The following is a 21,763-nucleotide window of genomic DNA, read 5'->3' on the forward strand; positions in this document are numbered from 1 at the left end:
ATGCAGTCTACAGGAAACGTACTCACACCGACTTGTACTTACAAGCTAATAGTTGTCACCATTCGGCTCAGCGTGAAGGGGTACTTCGTACCTTGGCACACAGGGCACATATCGTTTCTGACGCTGAGACTTTGCCAGCTGAGCTGTCCCATCTTGAAGTTACATTTCGTCAAAATGGTTACAGTGATAGACAGATTGAACGTGCGTTGCGCTATCGACCAACTGTACATCAGGTGATTGATGATAATTCTGAGTCAACACCTAAGTCTACTGCCTTCTTGCCTTACGTAGGAAACACGTCCAATAAGATCGGTCGTATTTTATGGAAATACGATGTGAAATGCGTTTTCCGACCTCCATCTAAAATTAGAGCACTTTTGGGTTCCGTTAAGGATGATCTTGGACTGCGTAAGGCGGGTGTATATCGTGTCCCTTGTAGCTGCGGCATGGCATATATTGGTCAAACTATCAGGACCGTGGAGTACAGATGTACTGAGCATAAACGGCACACATGATTACAGCAGCCTAATAGATCTGCTATTGCCGAACATTGCTTGGATACTGGTCACCCCATGTTATATAATAACACCGAGATATTGGCATGCACGTCCAGCTATTGGGACAGTGTGATTCGGGAGGCAGTTGAGATTAAATTAGCGAGCAACCTTGTTAACAGGGATGGAGGTTTCTGCTTAAACTCTGTTTGGAATCCGGCTCTCTCCCTTGTCAAGAAACAGAGGGACAGACTCAATGCTACCTCACCTGCGAATTCATAGTCTCACTATCGATAGCTCTGACTTTGGCCATCTTTGGTGGCACTAGTGTTCAGTGTGTGTGTGTCATCTTTCCTGCTTGGGTCCGAGAACTGAGGTATTAAATTTGCATGTACGCCGCCTGTCCGTTGCAGTTTGCCTTGAAAATGGCGGGGTGTTCTCCCGCCGAAATATCGGCGGTCGCTGAAAGTGTTACCTGGCTGAATTCCCGGAAGTTATTTGAAAGTTGTATACGCCAGGAGAAACTCAGGTCTTACCTTATTCTTGGTGGGCAACAACAACAACAACAACAAGATACGCTTTTGATTGCAGTAACAAATATAAGCTGGTAACATAAGTAATACTTGTATAGCTTCATATTTATGGCAGCAGACAAGAGTCCAAAGAAATCTTATTTTGGATTTTTTTAAAAAATTCACTTGCTCATGATAAAATTATGTTTTTATTACCTAACCTACACATTATGCTATACTCAGAATTGACTGCTGCCAAAATTATAGTATTTTGTATTTAGTACAACACTTACTTCAGCATTACAAGTAAATGTAAAAGTCATACACAAAAAATACTCAAAATGCACAATGTAGAGAAAAGGCCATACATATTTTAACATTTATAATACCCTCTGGTGGCCAGATTAATTCTTACTCTAAATTTAACAACTGTGTTGCTGACAAACACAACAAAAATACATCAGCCAACTCAAAGAGAAATTAGATCATCATACCTTAATTGATAACATACTATTGGACATAATGCACTGTTACAGTAAGCAGCAGTTTATGAGGGAGTGTGACACTATGACCTATCCGCCAGTAATGTGTCCGCAGAAAACCAGTTGCATTTCCCCAATCTGTCAAATTCACCTGACATTATCTCCAGTGCAGTTATCAGTAAGCTGCACTCCAACATCTGAATTATGCCTAATTATGTTTTCTGCCACACAGAACATATCACACCTGACCAGTATAGTTAGGGAGAGCCAGATATAATTCATCAGATATTGTCCAAATCAACAGACTTCCACTAAATTACCAATCACGACCAAAAGGTCATCAGTGATGACAATATCACAACACTTGAGTAGAAAGCAGCTCAATAGTACACCACGTCTAACCTATCTTCACACTATGAAGTGATGTGCCAAACACTATATTCAACTATACTCATTAACCACTTGCGTTTAAGCCTCAGCAGGTTGTCACCAGCACAAATATACTTAAAACGCTTCATAAAGTTCAATGCTTGTGTTGCTTTACCTAGACAACATTATTAGCCCAGTATGAGCATTAACAAAGCTTACTGTGCAATCAAGGCAGAAGACACTTGACGCACATTCGCCCATTTCAACCTCTGAGGCATGTCTCTCTTAACAATGGCATGTTGCCCCACTGCTCATGATTCTTGATGGCAGTGACATCAGACACAACAGCCTACCAAATATTAATTGCAACTGCAACTATATCACTCTCTCTGATTGACTTACATGGAGACAAACTCTAAATGTTACTTTAATGAAAGCTGCAGATTCTCTTCTATCCACAACAACAAAAAAATTGAGGAGGACTATTTTTTTCTTTGACTGAGTCCACTTATGGACTTATTCACAGGATCCAAGGTGAATGGGTGTCAAACCCTGGAAACCACCCATTAACTTTTACTCCGGGTTGCTTTTCAGCATCAATCACTTTGCCTGCTCCTCCACTTTCCAGACCACGCTGGATTGGTCTGCTCTGCTGACTCACAATATTGGTGGGGGGTGGGGGGGCACTGGTCCTATCTACCCCTGAAAGCTATATTTTGCCTCCTTGCATTTCACTCTCCAATGAATAAATTCTGATAGGCTCACTTCATTAAACACAAGTATGTCAAATATACATACTCTGATACTTAATTTTCATCATTCTTATTGCAATAAAATACTGCATCAATTAACAATTACTTTTCTTAATTATTATGATTAATTGTATAAAATTATCAAGTTTAGTGGACAGAATGTTATGACAGCAAAATGCCATGTCTTAATCTGCTGCAGAGCTCATTATTGGCTGCCCCATACTTCATACAATGACTCATGTCAAGAAATCAATATCATGCACAAGTGCAGTGTGTAAATTGCTTTTAGTCAAATGTGTGTCCCTACTTGACATCTACCCATGAATGCTCAACTTTCATGACTGCTCACCAAGAGCAATTTTTGAAACATCAGTAGTTTCAATCTCACCTATCACTGACACTACGTTCCTCAAATGCAAACATACTGTGTTCCATCTAATGTTCTCTTGAACTAAGCCACAAATGTGCCATTGGTAGAGGAGTAATAGTGTTCTCGGTTACTATTTGTGGCATGTAAGGCTCCCATGTGTAGATACATTTAGATGTGTTATCTGTTGCAGTACACACACTTTACTCACCAGTGCACGAAATTGAGTTCACTCCAGGACCATGGTACTCCACAATAGCACCAGTGCCTCCTTTCACAGTGAGTATTCCAGCAACTTTCAAAATGATATCTTTGGGTGACGTCCATCCCTGCAACTTGCCTGTCAGCTTTACTCCAATTACCTGCAAATGACATACCAATGTAGAATTCTGCAACATCTGGCAGCATATAAAATGACTCAATACAGAAAATTTTCCAATAGAAATGCCCGATCCTAGTACGAAGTTAACTTAGAGAACTAACATAAAAGGTTCAATGAGCAAAGGAACCAAAGATACAGTAAATCATGTCAACCTACTTTCCATTATAAACTGCAAAACCAACTTCTTCAGTTACTGCAGGGCTTATGCTCTTCCAAAGCCTTGGGAAACTACTTTCTGTCCAGAAAGTCTCAGAATGCAAATCATTACAAATTTTCTGTTCAGTACTCAACCAGTCCTTAGAATAATTTTACTTGTCATGATGCATTGAACAGTATGTTCAGTGTTTCACCTCTTTCTGCATAGAACTTATCTGTATGTTGTGCTGAAGAACCTCTGAAAATATATTCTTCTACCGCAGGTATTACACTTACTTACTAAATTCTGATTGGATTCTTTATAAAATTTCCAAGTGAGATGTCCCCAGTTTTAACCACAATATACTACAGATCCTCTAACAATGAATGTGCCCAGTAGTTAGAAGAAAGCAAAGGTCACACCCACCTACTAGAAGGGTGCCAGAAGGGTACAACAAAACTTTCATCCAATCTCCTCACTGATCCACCTACTGTGGAATCTTAAAATATCTTTACTTGTCTCTAACACAATTACTTCCTCCATGCCAGTCAGCATGGAACAAGGCAGTCTGTAGAACTTCTCGATTTCCGAAGAGCACTTTTCTTGTACCACAATAATGCATATTAATGGAAGTATTATCATAAGTGGAATGAATTTGTGTGTCTAGTGTAAGGATTTCTTGGCAAGTAGGATATAACATGTTAGCTTGAATGTGTGTTTTGGGATTACTGCTGTATATATGTTATATTACCATCTTGATAGTGAATATAATGAAAATATGAATAAAGGTCGGAGATGGGGATACATTTATAAGGATGGCCTGCACCTGAATAGGAAAAGGGGGGGGGGGAGGAAAGATTTGCTGAGCATCTTGTAAAAAGTGTAAGGGGGGCCACAAGCACACATGTCAAAAGTGGCACATTTTTTAGGTTAGAGTCAGTTTACGGACATTGAGAAGCATGTGCTTTTGAATCCTTACTGCAGGATACTTCTCCAATAATTGTAAAAGTGTATAAATCCCCTCTAAGAAACTTTCAGCTATTTATCAGAACTCTAGATGCATTGCTAAGCTACATTCAAGAAAAGAAGAAAAGGTTTGTCACTTATGGAGATTTCAATGTAGATTTATTAAAAGATACTGATAGGACAAATGAACTAGAATTATTATTTGGGTATTCCAATCTAATTTCCGTGCTCTATTTTTCAATGCACCAAGATAGTAAGACATATATTTTTATAGACAGTGCTCAGGCTGAAACAAAGTTTACACAATCGTCAATGGACTACCTGATCATGATGCACAATTAATGGAGGGAAAAAAAAAACACTACGAGACCTTACAACCCTCAGACAGGATCATACAAAGCTGTGAGGCATATTAATGAGAAAAGGATACAAATGTTTCAATGGTAAGTTAAAGGGGTGGTATGGAATGAAGTACCATATATGTAAAAAGAGTTGGGAATGTCAAATTCGATTTATTCCATAATAAATTTGTGGCAACAATTGAAAGTTTCTTTTCTAAAAAGAAATCCTGAAAATCAATTTAAAAATTAAATGGGTACGGTGTCAAGAACTTGGTGAATTAAAATTTCATGTAAGAAGAAGAGAGAAATTTGTGTAAATGCCAGAGTAAGTCATGTCCCGGGCCCCCCTGCATTCAAACCAACACGCTTGTCAAGCAGGTAAATCATGTGAGACAGCTCTCCACCAACTCGTCGGGAAGGTGGAAAAAGCACTTCACTTTCAAGAAATAGCCCTCTGCATCTTCTTAGATATCGAGGGGGCCTTCAGTAACACGACCTTCGATTCCATGGTAAGGGCAGCAGAGGTGCATGACCTGGGGACCACTATATGCAGGTGGACCAGGGCCATGCTTAGTGGAAGGAAGGTAGAGGCTACCATGATGAATGAAAAGATGGTAATTAACACCACCAGAGGCTGCCCACAAGGAGGAGTTTTGTCCCCTATTGTGGAATCTAGTGGTGAATGAACTCACTGAGGAATTAAATTCCAGACAATGCTTCTGCCAAGGATATGCAGATGACCTTGTCATAGTAATACTTGGCAAATTTACTGACACAGTTAGAAATATGGCACAAGGAGGTTTGGACATTGTGCAAAATTGGTGCATTAAACAGGATCTGAGGGTTAATCCTAAGAAGACTGTTGTGGTGCCCTTTATGAAGAGACATATTCAACACTCAAGTTGGAATCTAAAATCTCTTCGATGAAACTACCTGTGAAGGGGATAGTGAAATATCTAGTGGCAACATTAGATGAGAAGCTAACGTGGACCCCTCGAATTGTATCTGCTCTAAGGCAAAAAGTACTCTAGTGAGTACTAGAACGGCTTGTGGCAAAAACTGAGGCCTAACCCACAGGGGTATGCACTGGATATACATCACAGTGGTCAGACCTAGGATTTCCTATGTGGGCCATAGTGTGATGGAAGAAGGTTGAACAGTGGGTTGCAGCTAAGGAGCTTGCTAAGGTGCAGAGATTGGTCTGCTTAGCCATAACTGGAATGGAAGCCATGCTGGACATGCCTCCACTACACCTTTGGGTGAAGGTGGAGGCAGCAGCTGGGGCACACAGACTTAAAGCAGGCAAAATCTGGGATTCATTCAGATATCCAGAATCACACACTAAGATAGTGAGTGAGGTAAATATAGGAATGGCTGGGGAAATGTCTGCCGACTGTGTAATAACTCCCTACTGCTTTGACAAACCTTACAATATAATAATTGGAAGCAGGGAGCAGTGGGAAAAAACAGTTCGACACCGTATGGGAGACATCATTGGTTCACTGATGGGTTGAAAATAGACCAAGGCATTGGGGGAGGGGTGTATGGGGGTTCAGCCAAGACCAGGGGCCATAATCTCTCTAGGAAACCTGGCCTTCGTATTCCAAGCTGAAATTACTGCAATCAGGGCATGTGTGGAGGAGAATATGCATAGGTGCTACAAGGATCATAACATCTACATCTATTCAGACAGCCAGGCAGCCCTGAAATCATTGGCAGCTCCTGCAACAAGATCTAAGATTGTTGCAGAATGCCACAGGGCTCTGGTGGAGCTAGGGGGAAGCAATAAGGTAAACCTAGTGTGGGTCCCTGGCCACTCAGGGATCTGGGGTAATGAACAAGCCGACAGACTGGCTAGGATGAGGGCAACAACCTCATATATTAGACTGGAACTTGTCCTGACAATCACCAAGGCTATGATCTAATTAGAACTACAGAACTGACTTAGAAAAAATAACGTAGGATATAGGACCAAGGTCCATAAACAGAAACATGGTAAGGTAATGATGCCCAAGCCATGTTTTAAAAGAAGCACTGTAATCTTGGGATTGAACAGGAAAGAGATCAAACTCATGACTGGATTGATGACTGGCCATGGTAATTTCAAAAAACACCTACACACAATGGCTACAATGGAGGAGGACCCTAAATGTAGGATCTGTGATGAGGGTGAAGAAACTGCATCACGCCTAATCTTCGAATGCATGGTATTGGAGAGTAAAAGATACAGAATCTTCGGGACAACTAGACCTGAAGGAATTGTGTCTAACAAAGAACTGGTAGAGGGACTCACTCCTTGCACTATTTAAGGGCACTGGCTGGCTTTACTAGATATACAGCAAGCGATAACGCACAATAAACTTAGTTTTGGTGTGGGCAGTGGTGGGTTAGACCAAAGCTGTTTTAGCTTCCCTGTTAAAATCAAATCAAGCCAAGATCCGACATAACATGCTTACTACAAAAAAATACGGTAATATTTTAAAGAAAGGCAAATGTTCAGAAGTATGCATGTCCCAAAAGAAATAAACAATGTAGATAATAAGATTAAACCTATATGGGATAGTGTCAAATGGGAGAGGACAGACAGTCAGTGTACAAGATAACATAACAGTTAAACTAAATGGCAATGCTGCGACTGATAATTCACAAGCTGCAAGTACTTTTAACAATCACTTTATAAATGTAGCAGCAAAAACAGGATTAAATGGTTTCATTTAAGAAGCAAAAGAATATATTAAAATGCCATTCCACATAACTGTAAGCAACTATAAGTAGCACCAACAGCCTTCACTTAAATTAACAGAATTATAAAAAGCAAAAGCTCCAGTGGTGTTGATGGAATTTCAGACAAAATTCTAAAAAAGTTGTTCTAACTTAATAAGTAATGGCCTTAGTATGCTTCACTGGTGCAAGGAATTTTTCCAGACAGTTCAAAATATTCAACTGTTAAACTTCTTCATAAGGTGACAAGACAGACTTAAACAACTATCATCCAATTTCCTTACTGACATCTCTTTTACCAAATATTCAAAAAAGTAATGTACTCAAGAGTACTCTCACACTTAAGTGGAAACAATTTACTTAACATATCAAAGTTTGGATCTGAGAAGGGTTGCTCTACCGAATTTGTTATTTATACTAGATGGTTATAATTAAACTTTCCCTATTTACCGCATTATAACATGGAAACTAATTACCGTACCAGTACCAAACTCGGCAGAATTAACATCCAGAGTACGGGGTGCATGATTTCCATGCATCACAGCACCACCGTCCAGTTCTAACTATGGCCACCACGCGCCATGATCAGTCATCATGATGCTGCTGCTGCACTTCGAGAATATTGCCGTCTGAAAGGATTATGGAAGGGTCCTCTTTCTCCACCTACTGTGCATAGCATGATGAAGAAGTTCAAATCAACTGGAGAACTAGGTGTCGCTCCATGAAGAGGCTGATAACCGGTTGCATCACAGGTGGTTGATGAAATCGCTGTCGCTATGGCAGACAATGCTACACGCAATTTGTTGTGACTTGGCAAGACAGCCAAGCCACTAGGAGATAGCCGAAAGGCACGCGTTTAAGCTCACGCAGGCTGGCGTGAGGTCTGGAACAGGTAAGGGAATTTATAGTAGCAAAGAACGTAAGTAACTACTGGAATACTTAACTTTAATTCATAATTGATGAACATCGGTCTGACGGTGCATGTATCACAAGATAAATAGCAAATGATAATGGCGCCTTGCTAGGTCGTAGCAAATGACGTAGCTGAAGGCTATGCTAACTATCATCTCGGCAAATGAGAGCGTAATTTGTCAGTGAACCAGCGCTAGCAAAGTCGGCTGTACAACTGGGGCGAGTGCTAGGAAGTCTCTCTAGACCTGCCGTGTGGCGGCGCTCGGTCTGCAATCACCGACAGTGGCGACACGCGGGTCCGACGTATACTAATGGACCGCGGTCGATTTAAAGGCTACCACCTAGCAAGTGTGGTATCTGGCGGTGACACCACACAATTCACAATTATCAGGCAGTGCACATGCTGTGTCATGATTGTTGAATTTCCTACGGTCCACTGTACAGGAGGTGCTTTAAACCATTCTCAAGTAGTATCCGTGCAAGATCCACATGATACAGTAGCTTGCACCACACGACATACAACGACGTTTGACTTCGCCCTCCACTTTCTTGCAATGATTGAAGTTGATGAGGGCTGGCCCTAGACCATCCTATGGACAGATGAAGGTCATTTTTCTCTGACTGGTGCGGTGAACACACAGAATTGTCAGGTGTGGGGGAACTTCACCTCCAGTCACTGTGCATGAAGTTCCTCTGTATGGTGAATGTGTCACCATATGGTGTGGCTTCAATGGTTCATTCATCATTGGCCCATTCTTTTTTGAATAGGATGGAACTCAAGGCCCAGACACGTGCAGTGTGGCTGGGAAACATTACTGCAATATGCTTCGCCAGCATGTCAACTCGCCCTACAGGAGAGATGCATTGAAGTTAACAGTTTTCTTGCAAGATGGCGTCCTCTACACATCGCTCATAAATTTCACGTGCTTCTATGAAACACATTTGGAAATGATTGAATTATCAGCTGGTTGTTTCAAAATGCTTGGCCAGCACGATCACCTGATCTCACTTCCTGTAATTTCTGGTTGTGGGGCTACCTGAAGGACAGTGTTTGCCAGGAGAACATTCACACATGTGCTGATCTGAAGTGCAGCTTATCAGGAGAGGTAGCCAGCATACCTACTGGCATGTTTCATGCAAATGCAATCCTGCACTTTCAGTTTCTTCTGGACACTGATTGGCACCATTTAAGTCCTTTTTGTAGCAGTAATGGTACTGGTATGTAATGGTATTATGTACCATAGCAGCACATTAAAAGTGTTTCTATTGAATTGATTCTGCATTATTTCCCTTCCCCATGTCATTGACATTAATGCTACGAAGTTTGGTCCTCATATGGTAATTAGTTTCCTTGTTATAAAGTGTTAAATTGGGGATGTTTAATTATAACTGTCTGGTACATTCACTCAAAACAGTATAAGCTTTAAATAAAAAAATATCTCCAGCTGGTATTCTTTTTATCTTTCCAGTGCACTTTGTTGTGAGATCATGTTACTCTCTTAGAAAAACTTGAGTTTTACAGAACTGATGGCTTTACACACAGCTAATTTGAATCATGTTCAGCAAACAGACTACAAAAGCTTGTGCTGAATAGTATGAACTACGCTGAGAAGTTGAAAATTTTAGTGATAAGAAAAAAAAAATCACAAAAGGAGTCATATAGTGTTCAATTTTGGGTCCAATCCTATGCTTTAACATTCAACAAGCATAATTGGTACCTTTTGCAGACAATCTTAGTGTTATAATAAATCCCATTACAGAGAAAACATCAGAAGATATGGTACATGATATTTTTCAAACAATTAGAAAGTGGTCCTCAGAAAATGGACTCTCCTCAATTTTGGAGAAAAACACACACACACACACACACACACACACACACACACACACACACACACACACAATATTCAGTTCTGTACAGCAAGTAGAGTCATACAAACAATTGAGGTACCACATGAACAGGAATCAGTAAATAGAGTAGAATACTCCAAATTTTTGGGTGTACATATTGACAAAAACTTGAAGTGGAAGAAGAATATTACTGAGCTTCTCATGCAATCAAGTTCAGCTGCTTTTGCTCTTCATATAATTGCTTATCTTGGAAACAAACAAATCAACCTCCTGACATATTTTTCATATTTCCACTTAATAATGTCTTTTTGAATTATTTTCTGGGGTAACTCATCAGTTAGGAAGAAATTATTGTTTGCACAAAAATTATCAGTATGAATAATGTGTGTTCACCCACAGACTTCATGTAGGTATCTCTTCAAGAAGCTGGGCATTTTAATTGTGCCATCACAATACGTATACTGGCTTAGGAAATTTGTCATAAAGAATCCATCACAATCTTAGAAGAACAGTGATGTCCATACCTAAAACACCAGAAGGAAAAAGTGACCTTTATTAGTCATTCTTAAAGCTCTCAGTGGCTCAGAAAGAGAGTTCAATAAGTTGCAATACAAGTTTGATCATTTCCCCAATAACATAAAATGTCTGAAAGGTAATAATGCAAGTTTTAAATATAACTTAAAATCATTTCTCCTGGACAACTCCTCCTTTTCCACTGACAAATTTCTGCTTAAAAACTGGTAGCCAGAAACAAAAAACTCTTAAGTGTAGCTGCACAACTAGGACTAAAATAATTATGTATTCATTAAGATTAATGCTAATCATTTATGCATACCCTGTAAACTGACTTGTTCCACACCATTTTGATAAAAACTGTTCACATGATCTATCAAACATGTAACTAACTATCACAATTATGATTATTAATGGAAGTGTTTTCACATGGGGAAACAATTTTTGTGACTAGAGTGAGAATTTCTTAGTAGACAGGACATAACCTATTATCTTGAATGGAGAATAACTTCAAGTCGTGCCACAGGAGTGTGTTCTGAAATGACTGCTGTGCATGTTTTATATTAATGACCTGATACTCAATAATAACAGTAATCTCAGAATTTTCACATAATGTGGTTACCTATAATGAAATACACTATGAAACAAAGTGCATAAATATTCAGTTGGTTGCTATGATTTGAAAGTGGTCCAGAGGTTGACAACTTGCTTTAAACATTCAGAAATGTACAATTTTGTACTACACAAATCTCAAAAACAGGGTGCTATGACTACAAGTCAGAACTGGAATCAACAGTCATACAAATACCAGAGAGGAACAATTTGTATTTATAAAAAAATGGAATTACCATCAAGTGCAGTAAAGCACTTGGCAGACATAACTGGGAAAATGAAGTCACCCTATCAAAGGAACTTGCCTACAGAACACCAGTGCACCCATCCTAGAATACTTCCGAAGTTTGTGAGACACGTGGCAAGTAAGTACAGCAGGGATACTAAATATATGCAAAGAAGGGCAGTTAGAATGATCACAGGTTTGTCTGACTCATGGAACGATGTCGTAAAAATGCTGAAAAACCTGAACTGGCAAATATTTGAATACAAATGCATACTATCCCACAACAGCCTACACACACAGTTTTTTAGAGAGAGATCTTTCTGAAGAAAGCTCCCTGTATAAATTCAATGAGGACTACATGGAAAATATATTTCTGAAGCTGTTAACTTACCTTTGGGCATCTGAGTTCCCATGGAATATCTGCCATGACATCAACAGCATCAGCTCCACCAACTCCAATACACAGACCACCAAGCCCTCCACCATTTGGTGTGTGAGAGTCAGTACCAATAATTAACAGTCCTGGGAATGCATAATTCTCAAGGATAATCTAGAACACAAGGTAATTAACTGTTAAAAGACTATTCAATATTTCTCGATAACAACATGTTTGCCATAAGCTATAAGACTTTGACAAGCACATTGTAAATCAGACAAACACACTTCTCTTAATAAAAGCTCTTTGTATGCATTGTCAGTTAATGTGAAGTACATAGTAACCTGTCAACAAATATCAGGGAAAGGTGCAAACAAATTAATTGTTTAATGTTTTTCCCTATCTGTACTTGAGCAATGTAACACTTCCCAACTTTTTATAATAAAATAAGGAGGAACAAAATTGACTACTTCCTGTTCACATTTTCTCTAGGAAAGTACACCAAAATATTTCATAATTAAATATGAAAAATATATTTAACCATTATAAGAATGAAGAGCAAAACTATAAAAAATCTCTTGCCTGTGAGAACAGGAAGCAAAATGTATGACACTAGCTAATCAGCCTATCTGCAATCTTTTCAGCTTATATTGTCGGAGTTTGGCAATCTCAAAGTTCTGTTTCAGTTTTGCATGAAACTTGAGTGGTCAAAATGAGAATATGCTAAACTTAACCCTCGCAATACCAACCCATTTTCAGTCACATGTATTTCCAAGAGGGGGGGGGGGGGGGGGGGGTGTGTTACTTTGTGCTCACCATAAAAAATTTAAAAAATGAATAAAATTTATTAATTGTTCTTTAATTACATTAATAACATACTTTTGAAAGATCCATTGATGCATGATCAGGATCCAGAACCTGAATATTTCTTTTAAAACTGTTTTCAAAAATGCATCTTATATCTTTCATTTACTTTGTCATTTAAGTTTACTAATTGTAATTATCTTGAGAACAATTAGTAGTAAAACTCATTACAGAGCTATTTAAGTACACTTTACTATAACTAAAAAATATTACTAAAAATATTACAAAAACTTGAGGTAATATACAAATAGCTTAGGTACCTAACATAGTTTTGAGAGAAGATTTATTCATCACTTTCTTCGGAAACTATTTCACACTTGGAACATATAACAGTCTTTTTGCTGTGTTTACCACATGTGTATCTCTTACAATTGTTGCAGATTACTGTTGTTTTGTTCACTTTGTTGTACTTTTCTCCTTTTGAACGGCTTTCACTAACACACAAATGACATCTACCTTTACCTCCATGAGCCTCCTTTTCACTGAAGTTCTGCTTGATTTTCCATACCCGAAACTACAGGCTTTGACAGTCTTGCAATATTTGTAGCCCTTTCTTCAATGTATGGTTTCATGACCTGTAGTACCAGTTCTTGAAGAAAAAGTTGTTGCTTATTAGGTTTTTTCTTATTCCAATTCGGGAAGTTCAACAAAAATAGTGTGTAACTATTTACTGCTGCTATGTCCACAAGAGTATAGAAAACAGACAGTGGCCACCTCCCTGTAGCCCTCTTAGTTTAATATTTCCTCACCATTTGATCTATCGTGTCAACGCCACCTTTAGTCTCATTATAATATAAATTTGTAACTGTTCTCATCTTATAGTGCATACCGAATTAGTTGCGACTTTTGACAGCTCAGTATGGGATGAGTGGTGGGTAGCGTAGTTGCCATAGCATGCTGAATGGGGAACCTGTCAACCTCGCTTGACCACGTGAACAGCAAGCCATGCAAGCCGGCCAATCTGCAGTCTTTCTCAAACGATTTTAAAGAAACTATTTAGTACTAAATTCTGATTCTCGCCCTTCTCATAGCTTCATTCGTCAGCTTCATGGTGAACTGCCTATCATTCCATTAATGGTCACTGTTTTTGTGATATTTCAATATTAGGTAAACTACTGCTCAAAGTTCTTAAAAATTTGCAATGAAAAACATGGGACTCTATGAGTTTGCATTTGGTATGTATTAGGTTATATGTAGCTGCATGCAATTTAGATGACATACTGAATTATCCTTTAAACTTGGAAGGATGTCACTATCTGTCTCCAATGTCGTGGATATGAAAAGTATATAAAGGGCTCCGTCAAGAACGCACGCATCAGTTAAAAAGACAGAATGAAATATTCATAAATCCCTCATATCTCATAAAAGGTCTGAGATATGGAAACAAGTTTTTAGCAAATGATGGCACACAAAGGGGAGAGTATTTTGCAATATGAGTGATATGCAAAAATACATATCTACTGCGATATTCAAACAATACACATTTTTAGATGAAATAATGTGACATTTAAGGACCACCAATAGCTGGTGAAACGAGATTTTCTGTGGGTTTTGCAGCAATGTAAGTGAAGTTACACATTTATTTTTAAACTGAGAATAGGCTTTTTCATAACTATCAACCAGTCTTGCCCTCAGTTACTAGTTCGATAATACGCTGTTTTAGGATTCTGTCACAATTTCAGCTGCATTAAAATGTTAGTGGGATGAATATTTGCAAACTCTTCCTTTTTTGGAATGGCACAAGAGGAGTTATATATTACTCAAAACTCATCACCGTCTTTCATGAATACATGTCTCCTCAGCTACCTTCTTGATATGGCTGTGGTGCAATATTTGCAATGGCTTCTTTTATCAACATTTACCCTGACTGAGCATAAATTTCTTGTTGTTTTTTGCTTTTCACCTAGATCATATATTCTCAGTAGAATTCAAGCATGATAAGGAGGATGTCTGGTTAAAAAATACCCTTTAGTGTTAGCCAGTTCATCGAGCTGGTAGCATGGAGTTTTTGGCTTGTACAAAAGTTCCATTAACTCCGCCATACACGATCTATGTTCACCTTTAACCAATGGAACATTTATTTGTACCAGAGCAAAATATAAGATTTCCTCCAAGCGTTGTGAATTTTTCCTAAGTCACTTCAGGCAAACACAGGGACAGTTCCTTTGAAAGGGCATGGTCGACTTCCCAACCCATCCTTCCCTAACCCGATGGGACTGATGACTCACTGTTTGGTCCCCTCCGCCAAATCAATGAACCTCCATGCATTGTTGGAGCTTTATGCATCACAATGGAGTGATATGATGCATTGTCCATTACTATTGTCGTATTCGGAGGAATATTCTGCAGGCACAACATTATCTTCACAGCCGCTAAACATGTTCGGACGACCACTTTTATTGCAAATCTCGTCCTCAGATGTGCTGCATTGTTATTATTAATGTGAAGCCAACGCAAACACTTGTTCACAATATGCGATTTCTGCAGAATACTTCAAGATCAGAAAAAAGTACCTCACAAAGAGAGCTAAGGACCGTGACACTACGTGGTGCTGTTTATCCACATAGTGGCAACAGAGGTGCTTTACCAGTTGAACTGCTGGCAGCGCGGTATGGAAAGACAGCTCGCCATTGGTGTTATCTGGGTGACGGTGTCATGTCCCCTCAGGTGAACTAAACATCAGAAGTCGCAACTAATTTTAAACGCACTATAGTGTCAGTAGGTGAACCCACTGCAGCAGCATAATATTGAGATGATAGAAACAGCAGATTTCTTTTGGGTTTTTCACGGGGGATATAAGGAACAATTGTGATTGGAATATTTCCAGTACTAGTATCACTGAAAGCAAGTTTACTAGAATATAATTCTCATCTTGAGATATCTTTCGGTTCTTCAGGTGTATGTTTCCTATTAGCTTGTAATGTTCCCAGGAGAGTTGGCTTGTGATTCCTCCATAGATCTTCAGCCAAATCAATTGAAGTGTAATACCTGTCTGTAGACATTTCACCCTGAATTATGTATAGGAACCACCAGGCGTTTCACCACAGCTGCAGCGGAATTTGATTGTTGTGTACCATCATTTCTTTTCCCAGCATAAGGCTCCATGCTGATAACATATCTGGTTTTAGCGTCTGTGAGCATGTGTATACGTAACCCGTATTTACCACGCTTTTCCTTCATGAAGACCTTGAGGGGACACATGCCACGGAACAATGACAACATTTCATCAATAACAGTGTGCATCCCAACAGAATAATATTTTGCAGTCATTCATTCATTCATTTTATCAAAAACTTCTCATATTGCTGCAAACTTATGTTTCCTGTGATCGCTTCGTGACTCTGTCATCAAATCTTACTATTTTAGTAAACTAATGATATGAATATAATAGAGGGAAACATTTCACATGGGAAAAATACATCTAAAAACAGAGATGATGTGACTTACCAAACGAAAGCGCTGGCAGGTCGGTAGACACACAAACAAACACAGTTGCTTCATCAGGAAAGAGGGAAGGAGAGGGAAAGACGAAAGGATGTGGGTATTAAGGGAGAGGGTAAGGAGTCATTCCAATCCCGGGAGCGGAAAGACTTACCTTAGGGGGAAAAAAGGACAGGTATACACTTGCGCGCACACACACACACACACACACACACATATCCATCCGCACATACACAGACACAAGCAGAGAAAATGTCTGCTTGTGTGTGTATGTGCGGATGGATATGTGTGTGTGTGCGCGCGCGCGTGCGAGTGTATACCTGTCCTTTTTTTCCCCCTAAGGTAAGTCTTTCTGCTCCCGGGATTGGAATGACTCCTTACCCTCTCCCTTAAAACCCACATCCTTTTGTCTTTCCCTCTCCTTCCCTCTTTCCTGATGAAGCAACCGTTGGTTGCGAAAGCTTGAATTGTGTGTATATGTTTGTGTTTGTTTGTGTGTCTATCGACCTGCCAGCGATTTCGTTTGGCAAGTCACATCATCTCTGTTTTTAGATATATTTTAGTAATCTGTTAGAATCTGGTTCAGCTCATGGTGGCAGTATAAACAAACCTTCCCGAAGTGTAGGACCATAAATCTATAACAGATTATTTATGTCATTTTCCTTCCCCATAATGCATGCCATAAATTCAAGCCTGTCGGCCTTCAGCATTTGCTGCCTCATTACCCGAGTAGGTTTCAATATTTCGAAAGGACCCCCCCCCCCCCCTTCCCCAATTTGCGTGGGTTAATCTTAGGTTTTCTGCTGCTGGAAGACAATGCCCTGGGTGTGATCACCCCATGTTGCCACCCAGAAAATAGAAGAGAACCACATTTTAATACTATTAAAATCCCCAATGAAATCCAGTAAAGTATGTTTGAAATTTAACCCACAGAAATAGGAAATTTTGTAGTTACAAAATGTTGCACAGCACCTTCAATAATCAGTAAAATACAATGTATGTTGTTCACAAAATTGATACCTTCCAGATCCACAGATCACAGAGCGCTGGCTATGGACCTTAAATTACATGTAATTTGTGCACTGGATACAGAGAAAAGCTCTAAGATGATAAACACAAGAAGCAGAATCTTTTGGTCTGAAGAAATATTGACACTGTGGTAATTTTACTGTTTAACCCTATTAGTGGCATTCTTGGAGGCATTTGAACTACCAAACAATCAATTACAGCACAGTTTCTACTTGTGGAGAATGTGTATGTGACCTTTTATACCAAATATGCTTAGTAGAATTGTAAAATATTTGTCTCACAGACAAAAAGATCTATATCAAATCAATGATCTTAATTTACATGTTATTCACCTTTGGCAATTTGAAACTATTTGAAGTTACGTTTTTATCTTCCCTCCAGTCTTGTATCAGAGCAGCATAATTTCTTGTTTCCAGCAGATTATGTCCATCTCTCAATGTACATCCTCTTCAACTATTTCAAAACACTCCCAAATCACTGCACAGTTACTCATGACCCTTTTCCCTGTACAGAATGTGCTGGTGTCAGCTAAGTGAGGGATAAGTTCACACAAAAGTAAGAGAAGAATTACTGCCTCTTCTTCAGTGGTTATTGCTAGTTTTTTCAAACTATATCAAAGATAAACCACTTTTCAGTTAACATTTTTTTCTAAGTCACGCAACAGACACTCCCCTTGGTGTGAAGAAAATCTGCCATTCTCTACTTTATAGAAAAGAATCAATGTCTTGTGCAAGGTATAGTCATCTTGAAATACCAACTTTTTGTTCTTTAATATGTTTCAATTAAGTAAAAATAAACCCATGTTTTATTACCATTAAAAGTTATTCATGTGACAGGATGTGCCATACAGAATTAAGAAGAGATCTTTCACCACGACAGTGGCATGCATAGTTTTTCACAGAGTGCACAATAAACAGTTAATGTTATAATTAGGGCCCAGATTTTAATTACCTAAAAAAGAGTGAAATATGCAAGCATTTGTGACCTAAAACTTACATAAATATGACCTTAAAAAATAAAATATGACTTAATAGAAGTTTATGTACAGCACTCTCGTTTGTTCATTTAATTTTTTATTCACCATAGAGTAATACAAAATTCACTTCTCAAAATATTGTAAGAATAGTTCTTTCTTTCTTTCTGTAGGGTTTGTGGCTAATTTGCACCTATTTTTTGAATGTCTGAATGTTTTATTTTCTAAACACAAAGTACAGTGAAAAGATCATCTATTGAAACAGTAAAACAATGTTTTTATTTCTACATAGTATTTAAAGCATTTCACATTATTTAATACCGTATGTCGATCTTCAGTATCTGCAAAGTTGCACTGGATCACAAGGTGCATTTTCAGGTTTTCCATTGTCAAAGATCTACGGTTGTCGCTGAGGATAGTTTTGTACCTGAAAAAGCTCCTCTCCACTTCACGAGACGTCACTGGAGCATATTTGAAGGCAGCCAGGTCACTGGAGTTCAGCTTTGTTTCAGTATCTTCAAATGTTGCAGCATTCCCTGAAAGACTGTCACTAATTTTGCACAGTGTAGAATATCCAGGATTCCGTTGGAGAACACTTTGCAAATTTGGTTTTCACTTCCACATGACCACGAGCTCGACCCAACTCACTCTGCACTTGTTGCACAATACTCAGGGCCTCACACAGCTGAGTGCCAACAGCTTCCAGTCGTTTGATGGCTTTTGATATCACCGAAAAATTGGCATTGACATATGCCAAGTTGCAAGACCAAGTATCTATAAAAACTTTTTTCACAATTTTGATAGCACTTGATTCATTGCTATCAAGCTCGCAGAAGATTGTCTTTTTTTTTGGATGATGTTGGTGCAGTAATACTCAGCAGCATTAAGCCAAGAACCCCATCGTGTAAGAACAGGTTTAGGTGGGAGGGGCATTGAAGGTGCTTGTTCCTTGAATTTCTGCACTGTAGCAGAGCCTTCACATAGATTTTCTTCCCACAGGAAATTAATTTGTCCATGTCAGGGTAATTTGATCGTGCCTTTTGGCAACTCCGTGCAACGCATGTGCAAGGCAAGTGGCGTACACCATACTGGGGTAGAGAATCTGAAGCCCATTGGCTGCTTTAGCCATACATGAAGCACCATATATTACAAGCAGCAAAACGTTGTCTCTTTCCTCACCATCCGGCCACAGTAGCTTCAGAGAGTTGTTAAACAAAATAGCAATCGTCGAATTGTTACTCTATCGAGAGCTTCACACGTTAGTAGGAACATATCCCCAGGGCCATCAACTTTTAGAACACCAACAACAACATCTGCAATATATCGCCCACTAATATCCGTAGTTTCATCTACCGACAGCCAGACCTTTTGCTCAGCAATAGTAACGTATTGTGTTGAGCACATCATTGTAGGATATGGATAAATAGTTCTTTCTCAGTGTAGATTCATCTGGAACTGGATGTGTTGTGCACTTCTCCAAGAACCGTCTCAAGAGTGGATTCTTCAGCTTTTCCAATGGGATGTTGCAGGACACCATCATCTCACACAAATCCTTGCAGAATGATTGCACGGTTGATGATTGACCCGTCTGTTCAAATAACAGCATTTTGCCTGCTGTTATTTTCAGCACTTTGTTTCACACAGCTGCTGTGTTTAGCGGTATTACAGTGTTGTTGCACATTAAAGTACTTTTCTCCACTAACTTTAACTTCACACAGTTTACAAAATAATATTTTCCCATCAGTAATAAAGAACTTCTCTCCAAATTCTCGAACATATCCTCGCAACTTCATACCATCGGAGCACTTTGCTTTAGGCTTGTTGAACAAGGCAAAGGCTGTACTCAAACTGGTTACTGGGAACACCTGTGCGACTGCGATGATTATTACGGCAGAAGCCACCTTTGTTGGCTCTGAGAGCATATTGTCGACGCTGCGAAACAAAGTTTTATGTTCGCGAAATGACTGTTGTGGTACACCGATTTTCTGCTACAGTCCTGAGAAATAAAGCTGTGTACTGATTTATCTGTTTATCTTTCATAATAGCACGTTAAATATTGTCTCATGAGCAACATATTCATTTTCTTATTCATGTGTTCCATAAGATACGGGAAAAACGGTATATGCATTTTTTGGCAAAAGTTGACGGACATATGACCTATTACATTAAAAGTTAGCCGCAATATGACCTATTACTAAAATTTGTTGAAATATGACTTCATATGCACAATCAAAATACATTTTTTGACACTAAAATGCCTAGATTTGTGTATAAATTGTTCTAAAATTCACCATGTAGTTTAGAAAAAAAAATATGACTTGTCATTAAAATCCAGGCCGTAGTTATAATATATGCAGTAATGTAAAAATGATGTTATTCAAGTTGTTTTGTGCTAAGAACATACGATTTCATTCATGTAACTGGAGATAAATGCAAAGGTTATGAAGTATTGCAGTTCTCTTTACATGTAGTTCATAGGGAATGTTCTTGTGATTACATATCATTTAAATTTGTACTAATATTAATTAAAAGTTTATTATGTCACCCTGCAGCTGTAACTTTTTGTATAACTGCTCACCCATGTAGTTCTGTATGTGTGAGTGAGTGTGGAAAATTCAGTGGGTGAACATCTGGAGAATGAAGAACTCTAATTTTAATGGGTAATATTGTTCTCTCTTTGCCCTAAACCTTTTCACAATGCCAACCCATGAAGGTTCCAGTACCCGTACTTATGAAGGCAGCAATGTCTCTTCAGCAAAATGGTCAAGAAAACTGTCCAAAGAACAAAGGCAGCAAAAAAAAAAAAAAAAAAGCTGCCAGACCACACAACTTCTACAGATACAGACATGGTAGAGACATCGCAGTAGTAGACAAGTATGTTTCTTTAGTAAAGAAATGCCATTTTTTTGCTGCATGAGATTAGTGTGCTGATAAATTTTGTGGCTACAATGTGAAGCAAACACGTTGAGCATCTATTTCACTGGAAAAGATGAACCTTACATGGAAGTAATTCCATTTAAGCTAGAATACATATAAAATACAGTACAAGCCACTTGCACTAATGTACCTAGGAGGTTTGTTCAAAAAATTCCAGAACATTCGGAATTTCACACCAATGGTGTGTTGAAGAGAAATGCAGTTGGCATCCCTGAACACGCGTGTGTTTACTGTCTAACTCCCCGGAGTTTCATTGTTTATGTCTGCTAGTTATCGTACAGTGCGGTATTGAGTAGAATGTTGTTCGCACGGTTTGCGAATTTTGAGATGGCAGAGTTAGGGCAGCAACACTTCTGTATTAAATTTTTTGTGAAACTCAAGAAAACCTTCACAGTGACACAACAAATGATGCAGGAAATCTACAGTGATGACTTCTTAAGCTGTACTTGGTGTTACAAATGGTTCACACAGTTTAAAAACGGCTGGGCAGAAGTTAAAAATGACTTT

General features: G+C 38.8%; 1 protein-coding gene across 1 annotated transcript in view; it reads right to left on the minus strand.

Moving 5' to 3' along the window:
* LOC124595442 (probable aconitate hydratase, mitochondrial) overlaps window positions 1-21,763 on the minus strand; it is an 83,229-nt gene that overhangs the window by 54,076 nt on the left and 7,390 nt on the right. Inside the window, exons 5-6 of the mRNA XM_047134186.1 lie at window positions 12,028-12,186; window positions 3,188-3,338 (exon numbers count right to left, since the gene is read on the minus strand). Of these exons, the coding sequence (XP_046990142.1) occupies window positions 3,188-3,338; window positions 12,028-12,186 (310 nt within the window). The remainder of the gene's footprint in view (window positions 1-3,187; window positions 3,339-12,027; window positions 12,187-21,763) is intronic.

Source organism: Schistocerca americana, chromosome 2 (assembly GCF_021461395.2).
Source record: "Schistocerca americana isolate TAMUIC-IGC-003095 chromosome 2, iqSchAmer2.1, whole genome shotgun sequence".
NCBI classification, from domain to species: domain Eukaryota; kingdom Metazoa; phylum Arthropoda; class Insecta; order Orthoptera; family Acrididae; genus Schistocerca; species Schistocerca americana.